Source organism: Ursus americanus, chromosome 2 (assembly GCF_024610735.1).
Source record: "Ursus americanus isolate L20-20 chromosome 2, mUrsAme1.1.p, whole genome shotgun sequence".
NCBI classification, from domain to species: Eukaryota; Metazoa; Chordata; class Mammalia; order Carnivora; family Ursidae; genus Ursus; species Ursus americanus.
This window is the reverse complement of record NC_142128.1, coordinates 47,421,987-47,432,201: the sequence shown is the minus strand read 5'-3', so window position 1 is coordinate 47,432,201 and position 10,215 is coordinate 47,421,987. Positions and strand designations below refer to the sequence as shown.

Sequence of the window (10,215 nt, the reverse complement as noted above, 5' to 3'; positions counted from 1 at the left end):
CTCCTCACTTCTCAGGATAACCAAGGCTCTGCCGGAGTAACAAACAGCCTTGTAAACAGATGACTCAAATCAGCAATAATTTATTCCTTATTCGCTTGATATTCTGAAGTGAGTCAAGGGGTCCTTCAACTCGCTGCTACATAATCTGAAACATATAATCTCCACGGTTGCCATGGAAGGAGAGGAGAGAGATGGAAACAAATGTGGCTCTATTCCTGACCATATAGGTTTGCAAGTGACAGTCTGCTCCTTGTCCGTTAGCGTGTGGGTATTTGGTGAATGCTCGAGTCTCTGCCATCCTCTGGGGCAAAGATGTCCCAGTTCAAATCCCAGCTTTGCTCCTTGGTGGCAGCTTGACCTTGACAAGTGTCTTAACTTCTCTGTGCCTCAGTTTCCTCGTCTATAAAAATCAGCAGATGTTTTGCAGAAGCCATGCCCATGACTGGCATGTGTATCTCAGGGTTGGTGTGAGAATTAAATTTATTACTTATATACAGGGCTTAGGACAATATCTGGCACATAATAAGCAATAACGTTTTTCAAAACATGGTCCTTGATCGCGGTCAGAAAGAGTTTGCACGTCTGTGTTATTTATTTCATGGCCGACCGTCGGGAAGAAAGGATGGGCAAGGTAGAGATTGGAGACAAGCATACAGCTCAGAATGGCTAAGAGTGGTGACTTGAGTTCCTCTGTGATACTTGGAAGATGGTACTGCACACAAGGAGCAGCGACCACGCACCTGCGAGGAATCTGAAACACCCATGGGGGAGGGGAAGGGCAGCCCTGTGTGTCTGAAGGGGGGTTGTAAAACTTCCCTCTTAATGTTTCTGATGAATCTGGAGCCCTTGTGTATTTTTCTCAGGAGATGGTCCCTAATTTTCACCAGATCCCTGAAAAGATCTCTTCCTCAAAATAGCTTGAAATTTGTAGTCCTTAACACCCTGTAAGCTGGCTCTCCCAATGGGAAAGGTAGAATTCAGGAAATGGGGGTCTCAACGGCATAACAGATCCTGTACCCATGACTGTGAGTGGGAACATTCTATACCTCCTTTCTAGGGGACAGAAATCTGTAAGGGGGAGGGAAAGATTTTAAGCAGTTTGGGCAGGAATCTGTCCTCAGGTATCTACAGTTCCCTTCCACTTTCTGGGTCTCCTCTGTTCCCACCTTCTCTCATTGGACAGGTACTTGGAGGTGGAAGAAGGGCAGTTTTGAAAGGTGAACTCTCTGTCTTGACCAGTGACTGAGGACCTGCAAGTACGCCAAGTCTGCTGAGCAAAGTCTCCAGAGCCAAGGCTGCCTCGGCTCTGTGATGAGAGGGAGTGGGAGCAGTGGCAGGAACAGAATATACAACATTTATTTTCTGCTTCCTTCTCCAGAGTTGGCGTGGGACAGATCAGAGACTGGACACGAGCCACGTTCTCTCATCGCCCGACACCCTGCTGTTTCTCATCACATGTCTTTGTGGATCATTAATGTGTTTACAAGCAGATCGTTTCGTACGAAGCATTTATTTACCCTTATTATTAAGATGCGTGTGTTTCACTGGAAGCATCAGCTTTGAGGCCTTTCAAGCACATGATAAAAGCAGGCATGCAAAGGGAAGGAGTATTCTGCCCACAGGTCGTGAGCAGGTAAGCTCAGCATGTCAGATGGTGGGAAAATAAGAGAAAAATACAATTGAAAAACACACTTGGAAATTGTATTACATAAAATAATTTACTTCTCATTCAGAATGACCTTCCGGACCTCTTTGTGAGACAGCAGCCTACGAGCACAGGTACAATCTGAAAGTCGTGACAGTTGTAATAGGGTAAGCTCAACAGAGATACATGTTTGGTTCCTGGAGTCAACTAGAGACAAAACTCTGGAACCGGGTATGATAAGAGGGACGCTGAGGAAGAACTCTGGGAACACGGAAAGTAAGACTGCCAGAGAGACAAGAAGGGCACGATGGAGAAAACCTACATCTTTAATACAGTGAGATTTGTATAGACGCACTCCGGTGTTTTCATTCTGCAACCAGTCTGTTGGCTTAAAAGCCACAAGGTGCTCACACGTGTAATTTATGCCGGAGGAATTGGTGCAATGTGCATGCATGAGTGTGTGTGTGTGTGTGTGTGTGTGTGTGTACACTTCAAAGGCTGTAGTTTTAGAAGAATGAGAAGAAAATTACTTCCTGGCCATTCATTAATAATTCAGGTGATATCCTGCACCTCCGTTTATAAAACAATACAATAATAAAAACATTGTAGAAAAAAACATCATAAATAACATAAATGAGAAATTTTCAAGTATGTCATGTGCCTTGAAAAGTTCCAAACAGTAGTTCTAACAATTGGTATCCTTTTCTTTTTTTTCTTCTTTTTTTTCTTTTTTTTCTTTTTTCCCTCTTTCCTCTCTCCTTTAGTCTCAGAGCCTGGAAAGAGATACCCGCAGGCTCTGTTAGCCCCGATGTCTGGGGTGGAATGAATGAGGTCCTACTTTCAAAAGAGAAACTTACGAGGGCTTTTCAGTTTGCAAAAACATGTTTCTCCTTTATAAGATACAACCTTCCCACACTGCTGGTTCATAAGGGGAGGCATATAGCCTGGGGCCATGATAGGGAAACAGCCAACCAACCACAGTGAAGTAAGGAGCCTCATCTGCTGGCTGAAGTCCTCAGGAAAAAACAAAATGAGGAGAGCACCTTGATCAGGAGAGGAAAAAAGAGGAGAGGATAAGACTATTCACCTTGAAGTTCCATGCCCTCACTCAGTATCTTACAGCAGGTAGAGCTGGCGGGGCCCTACCTGCGTGTCTTCATTTGGTTCAAGCATCTTCTCTCCCAACTCCCGTACCAACCCGGCTGCTAATAACCATGCACCTAGCACCCAGGCAAAGAAGGGGAGGCAGAAGGGGAGGCCAGCAGCTTCGGGACCGAAAAGTGCCATCAGTAATAACCAGCCCAAGACAGAACCGTGTCAGGGAGGCATAAAATTCTTTACGATACTTGCTCCTTAGAATACCGTTCACTGCGGAGGCTGTCCGTGGTTGAACTATGCATGGAGTCCCTGCGCCTCCAGCAGGACCTGCGGAGCTCTACAGAATCCACTTTCCACAGATTAGCATTCCTCTCTTGGCCTGCATGGCAACTGGTTCTGTTTGCCTGTTTGACTGCAGGATGAAAGACCAGGGATCAGAACACGCATGTAGGTATGTACACACACTCTAGGAATGAGCACCTAGGGTCTTTCCTATCTATTCTAGCAGAAATATATATGTATATATACATATAGACACATATACATAGAATGTGTATATATGTGCGTGTGTGTAAATATATGTATATGTGTGTATATATATATATTTACACACACGCACATATGTACACATAACAGATCAACCTCATCTTAACATGTAGCATTTAGAGAAAGTGCCAACAGAATACACGTGCTTGTGGATGTCACATGAAATGTACCAACCAACCAACCTGAGGTCAAGCTGTTGGGAGGAGAGAACTGCAACAGTCTTTGGAAAGCCACCCCTACAAAACCATTCTTTGGATACTTGCTCACGTGGCACCCTAAAGGAATTCTGGGAAAGCTGGACTGGAAGGAGGTCCTGCCCTGATGGACACTCACACACCAAAACTAGATTACTTCTTACACGGGAGTGACTCACACATGGCAGGCAGCACGAACACTAAGCTACAACGTGGATAAAGCCCTGGTGCTTAATGCAGATCAATATCTGGCCTCAGGTGTTCCAGGCATAGAGTCTTGGCATCTCAGCCCTCCGGCGCTCTCTGGGAATCAGGCGCACTGGGGGACCAGGGAGGGACAGTCTGCAGAACTCTTGGCTCCTTTCTGCTTCTCTGACCCAGCGCTGGAAGAGTTGGCCAAGTCAAGGTAGAATCGAGACTTGAGGAAGCGGCGGTATGAATCCTTTTCCATCAGGTTGAAAATCCTCTTCTGGGCCTCATCAAAGCAGGTTATCGTGGGCTCTAGCATGTTCCGGCTTGTCTCCTCCCTGGTGCAGGAATCCAGGTTTACCTGCAGGGCAAAGGCCAAGACGTATTAGACACACCGCCCTGTTGAGCACGGGAGGCCGCATGCTTTGTGGTGAGTAATCCGTGTGCACCCTCCATACCCCAGAAATGAAAAGAACATTTAGCTCCACCCCAGCACACGTGAGACAGTATAAAGGGTTCATGTGCTTTTGTTGGGCAGGACAATACCTTTGTTCTTTCTCATGAATCTGGAAGATTTATCAAAACACTCATTAAGGGAGATCATCTAAGTCATCTGGTTGAAAGAGCTTCTCTCTTAACTGATTGATTTGGGGTCGTGGAGATTATAAAGACCTCCTCCACTGTTAGATCTTTTCCTTTAATTCAGGTGATCTAAAGACCCACATCACTGAATACCACTTGCAGGAAATTTCACTAAGATCCAGAGAGTTCTCTGCCATGAAGACCTACCTCTTTGGTTGCCTGGACTGAGATGAATTCATTATAGATCTTTTTGGCCTTGGGACTTAGTTTAGAGGGCGATTTGATCTTCTTGTACTCTTCGCAGCTAATCCAGAAGTCGATGTTCTCCTCACTGTATTCAGACTTCAAGAAAGCTTTGAAAGCCGCCAGCCCACCTGTGATGGAGGAGAAAGAGCCGCTCTCGTCATCACCCTGGCAGGCCTCTTGGACGGTGTATTTCAGAGAAAGCCAAGGTGCTTGAGAGAATAAAGCATGGGTTCAAGCAACCCCCACTCCCCCCCTTTCTGGGGGTCACTTGGAGTCAGGTGACCCTAATCTGTTTGACATCTATGGGATCTCAGTTATACTTAGTGCTTCTTGCTCAAGGTTTGAAGTCTCAGTGCTTCTGACATGCAGCCACCAATTGCCAAAGTAAATTTGAAAAAGAGAAACTAAGGCCGATTCTGCAAGAAGTCTCCATATTTGGAACTTTTCCCCTCTACCTTTTCCCCATGTGGTGAGAGAGATGGTTTTCCACATGGTTTCTGTATGAACTTCCCACTGTCTGTCACAAAGCTCGGGGGCATGCTAACATTTTAAACAGACTGATTCTCCTGAGTCTGGAAGTCAGAAGAAACACAACTCCATCTGCATTTCCTATTAGATCAAATATAGTATGAGATAACTTGTCTATCTAGAGAGCTTTTGTCCTCATCCTAGTGGGGAAGAAAGCCGTCAGACTTACATTCATGGCTAATCAGGTTTTCCAGTGATTCAGCCCATTTTTTGACTTCCTCTTGGCTCACCCTAGAGACATTACAGAGAAAAAGAATAACTTGAATGCCATGATACAAACTTAGGGCAAGAAATTTAAGATCCTGAAAAACATGCAGATATTTTCTTTTCTACCCTTATGATGAGACCTACTGTTGATTAGGCAAGTCTTTCCATTAAATGCATGGACATTTCCAATGCAACTACGGTCTTCATGAAAATGTACGCCACCTTGATCTAAACCTAGCGTCACTAAGAACACAACTTCCTTTTCTCCTCATAGAACATCCTTGACATTAAATAGTTAATACTCAATGGGTCTCCACTGAGCCCTTTTCCCTTACCTCTGACAAACCACCACTTTGTCCTTCTTGCTGTGGGAAGAATTATGTTCACAGGAATCAGACTTCTGCAGCAGGAAACCTAGCCGATGCTTCATATCTTTCGCACTGCACAGAAGAAGAAAAAGAACAATGCTAATTAGCTCTTTTAAAAGAGACCCTAGTGGCAGAGCTCAAAGAGTCCATTACTAGTAAAGGGGCAGGGGCAGTTTACTTAGGAAATGGGAGTTGAAGTTGGCATGAACTCTCCGAAAAAGCAAATTCCACTTCTGTGTCTGCCTGTGACTCGCTAGGAACCCGGGGGCCAGAGTCACAGCCCAGCCTGCTCTGTCTGCAACAGAATTCAGACCCTCAGTCGGCTTCAGGGGCCTCTTCTGTAAACCTGTCATTTTGACCGATGGGACGCTTTGGTGTCTTTGACAGAAACACGGTGAAAATGTGCCTGCTCTCTGGGTAATTTGTGGGAACTGGAGAGGAAGCCATAAGCGCAGAACGTGGTTCCTTCCTGTGCACGCCACCTTCTGGACGGCGGTAGCTGTTTCCACCTGCCTCCTTGCTAGCAGAGGGACCTAAGCGCGGCTAAGCAGAGCACCTTAGCAAGGGAAAGGGCTGTGCGGTCACAGGAGGTGGTGCCAAGCAATTCACCTTATGGGACATTCACGGAGGTGGGCGCGCAGCTCCAGCAGAGGGAAGCGGCGGGGTGGCAAACGCAAATGTTCTGGCCAACACCTGACCAACTTCAGGCTTGCTTCTAGAGAAATCTCCTGCTCCTGCTAGTGCTTTCCTGCTTAATATCTACACTGTAAGAGCATTTACACTATAAAGGGCATCCGAGCCTTAAAAACAACAGAGACGCAGGCAAGAGTCACCACTGCAGCTGTGACTGCTTCATTAGAGCAGGGCTTCCAGCTTATGGGGACAGCGGGCGTGCGACTGACTCCGAGAGAAGGACTTTTTTTTTTTTTTTAAGATTTTATTTATTCGACAGAGATAGAGACAGCCAGCGAGATAGAGACAGCCAGCGAGAGAGGGAACGCAAGCAGGGGGAGTGGGAGAGGAAGAAGCAGGCTCATAGCGGAAGAGCCTGATGTGGGGCTCGATCCCAGAACGCCGGGATCACGCCCTGAGCGGAAGGCAGACGCTTAACCGCTGTGCCACCCAGGCGCCCCAAGAGAAGGACCTTTTAATAAGGTTTTAAGCTCAACTTTCTCTTTGTTAATTACTCTTGTGTTTGTATCTCTTTTATTGTAAAAGCCAAGAAATAGTTTTAAAAGAGAAATGTCACTTTAGAAGAAATGAATGACTCGATGTTCCTACGGAGAGTGAGAAAAATAAAGTCACGAGGATACAAAGACATTTTAGGACGGCTCCTGATATATCAGTGCCTTTTCTACGCGCCTTTCTCCAGAAAGCTGGAATTCCATTATGTTCTTGGACTGTCCCTAAAATGGTATTTTCTCTTCCTCACAAGACTGATCCCCGCCCCCCCACCACGCCCCGCTTCTCCAACTGGTCAGGGGATGCAAAACCCTCCTTAATGATAGCAAGATAGAATCATGAAGGCTCAAGTGATTCTAAGACACAAATATATTATGATTCTGTCAAAATAGAACTCAGTTCACGTTTCCATGAAAACCTGTGCCGGGTCAGGCTGAGATCTAAGTTACTGACTAATGCAAGTCATTTCATAAAGAGTTGGAAGTATGCTCAGCAATTATGTTACCTTTGTCCTTATAACGTACTGCAACCATTATTAAAAACCAGCATGACTTCAGAGATCACTGGAGTCAGGAAACAGGATTTGATCTGCACTGGGCCACCCACTGCCTACGTGACCTTGAACAGTTCGTGCCCTTCTGCAGCCTCAGGCACTGATGCTAGGGTGAAGTGTTGGACTAGTTGATTTGCAGTTGACCAGTGAGGAAAGGGAAGAGCCGTTGACCTTGCTGATACACAGGTAACCTCCCCAGCTTAGCGTCTTAGCTCCTTGGGCAGACTAGTGCAATCCTTCATCTGTCTCCCTGAATACTTACCAGAGCATAACTGTATTTTGCATGGTATGAGTTAACCGAAGCTTGGAGTAATTTGCTCCCTTCAGCTCAGGATAGTAATGGTGGAGGTCAGGGGCACCTACGTCCTAGGTACTCCCTGCCAGACCCTCCTGCTTCATTTTAAAGCAGCCAAGAAAGCACATTTAAAAAAGAATATTCTTTCATACTCCTGAATAACAGAATATTTGAAAGGTAAACTTCTAAGGGGTGCACAAAAGATGGTGCTTTCTGGGATATTTCTAAATTGAAATTTAGGGTGATTTTTATTTGCAGGGAAGCAAGGGGGTGGTACACGTACAGACTGACTTTCTACCTTTAACTGTAAGATTAAATAATAGAATATGCACTAGTTTTGTATTTGTCTTCAGCTGGCTAATCTATAAGCAGTCTCTGAAAGCATTTATTTATACCCCCCCTTTCTGTAAAGCCAAAGGCATATGAGGAGTTATGAAGTGGCTTTGCTTTTTTTTCTTCATCAACAGACCGTACATCAACAAAACAATGTCTGCAGAATGAGATCTTCTATAGAACCCTTAACTGAATTGTTAGGATCAATACTTCTCAACCACCACTCACATAAGGTATTTCAGGAACCGGGGGAAGCCTCAGAGAGAGAAGGGGGATCTAGTATTGTCACTCATACTGTATTGTCACCCTTGCTTATAAGAACATAAACAGTGGAAGATACTGCAGCACAGAAAGTACAGTGCCTGTGATGTGGTCAAACCTCATTCTGGGGTATCTGCCCCTAACCCACCCCATCAGAAAGCTCAGTGCCATGATTCCACAGACCCCAGTGATGCTCAAATGACAGCAATCACTGTATTTGGTCCGAAAATTCATATCACTTCTTAATTCGAACTAGCTGGGTGAGAAGATTGTAACAGTCCTCAAAACCGAGGTCATATAAAACAACACATAGGTGCCAATATGCGGGGGGAGAGGGGGGCACACTTCTCCAGGGACAATTTCTAGTTGGTCTTTAGAGGAAAGCTAGCAAGTTGAGGCTCTTCTGACCACGCTGTTTCTAATTCCAAAGAACTAGGTTAGCAAGTAGTATATGTAAGTAACTAAGAAAGTCTATCCGAAAGTTTAACGCGGTGAGCGGCTGAAAATAATCTTACCTCCTCAAGCAAGAAGCTGGCAGACCCGCAAGTCCCTTGCACATCTTGCTCGCTGTGGGATTCGCAAGCTAGGGAAGAAATGCGGCAGGAGTAGCTGTGGCTTCTGTTTTGAGCTCGCGTGGCCTTTTCTCCGGGAAGATGCTGTCAGACTCCTCGGAGCTGCTCCGGAGCCTGCAGGGGTCCCTTTTATAGCCCAGCGGCGGCCGTCTGGCCAATCAGACGGCAGCTCTGAAACCACGGCCCCGCAGCCACCCGGCCAATCAGACGGCAGCTCTGACACAGCCGCTCCGCAGCAGCCCGCCCCCCCTGGCGGCGGGAGTTACGCGGGGAGGTACTGACGCACCGCCGTGCAAAGTGAACAGCCTGAGGCAAACCTCTTGCGAAGCAGGCGAACAAAAAAGAAAAGTATGAACCCTGCATCTACCGATGTCGGTCTGGGGTTTCGAATTTCTAGAAAAGGGGTGGGGGAGGGGAGAGAGAGTTTCAAATGGTAAGAAACATAGCTTTACCCACTCTTCCGTAGAAACAATGTCAAGGCAAGTCGCTTCTTGGAAGGAAAGGCGCCAGCGGGAGTTCGTGGGCTCATTTTGGAACTGAATCTCAGTGCATTAGAAATAGCATATCCCACATGGTCCAAGAGCTCAACCTCACTATTTCCAGAGGGAATTTGGCAGGATCGCAGTTTCCAGGTCGCAATTTGCAGAAGTTGCCTTTTGAGTTGTCACAGTCGCACACGGGTGTGGAGAGGAATAGCTGGATAGCAGACAGTTACATGCCTGGCGGCACAGAAAATTAGCCTAGGGAAAGTGGATTAGCCACATCTGTAATCAGCCTGACTGTGGAATACTTTTCTGGAAATCTTAGGAAGAATAGAATTCAGCCAGCACTGATAGTCTCTCTTATACATGCACGCCTCCTGCCAAAAACTGCAACACAGCCGTTAAGGACCAGAGGAAGGAGTAAGTGAACAAATATAGAGACCCTTTCTTATTTGCAAATGGACTTATATCTTATTATGTCTTATGGAATTCAGGTCTCCAAACTGGTACATCATAATATTGAAGAGAGAGAGAGAGAGAGAAGAAGAAATAGGTAATTTGCCTGCGTATTACCAGGCTTCAGAGTAAACCTAAGAATGTTTGGCCCTACAGGTGCCTCTGAACACCTGGACAGTTAGTATCTTTCGTACACAGTATGACAGACTGAATGCCTCAAAGAACCATGCAGCTGTTTTCATATTGTAGTTGTGGCTCCAGTACACACACCAGAGTTAGAGAGGGGTCTTGCCTGTACAGGAAAGCTGTGCACGGAAGGAGGGAATGAATTGCTCTGTCAGACCCAAACAGCTTTCATTTTTTTAAGTAGATAGGCTCCTGGTCATAGGATATAGTGAGCTGTACTTTACGTATAAGAAGCAGGGGCATCAAATGGTTTAGATGGAGAAGACGAAGAATAGATGGGTTCCAGTGAGGT

General features: G+C 45.9%; 1 protein-coding gene across 2 annotated transcripts; it reads right to left on the bottom strand.

Annotated features, from left to right (window-relative positions):
- Positions 1-1,491: 1,491 nt before the first annotated feature.
- RGS4 (regulator of G protein signaling 4) lies at positions 1,492-8,889 on the bottom strand. 2 transcript variants are annotated; one of them, XM_045809723.2, is made up of 5 exons: positions 8,743-8,889; positions 5,571-5,675; positions 5,198-5,259; positions 4,462-4,628; positions 1,492-4,033 (listed from the first exon to the last, which is right to left on the bottom strand). In XM_045809723.2, the coding sequence occupies exons 1-5, from the start codon at positions 8,784-8,786 to the stop codon at positions 3,794-3,796; spliced, it is 618 nt and encodes a 205-aa protein (XP_045665679.1). In that variant the 5' UTR covers positions 8,787-8,889; the 3' UTR covers positions 1,492-3,793. The 2 variants fall into 2 exon arrangements, with proteins under 2 accessions (XP_045665679.1, XP_045665681.1); XM_045809725.2 differs by lacking the exon at positions 4,462-4,628 and having other exon boundaries at positions 3,830-4,033.
- Positions 8,890-10,215: the final 1,326 nt, after the last annotated feature.

What these genes read in the sequence shown, in the direction of transcription:
- RGS4 (XM_045809723.2), bottom strand. Translation starts at nt 8,786, where the DNA reads ATGTGCAAGGGACTTGCGGGTCTGCCAGCTTCTTGCTTGAGGAG. An exon ending in AAAGTGGTGGTTTGTCAGAG is followed by an intron (nt 5,260 to 5,570) that starts GTAAGGGAAAAG and finishes TAATGTCTCTAG; the next exon opens with GGTGAGCCAAGAGGAAGTCA. An exon ending in AAACCTGATTAGCCATGAAT is followed by an intron (nt 4,629 to 5,197) that starts GTAAGTCTGACG and finishes CCTCCATCACAG; the next exon opens with GTGGGCTGGCGGCTTTCAAA.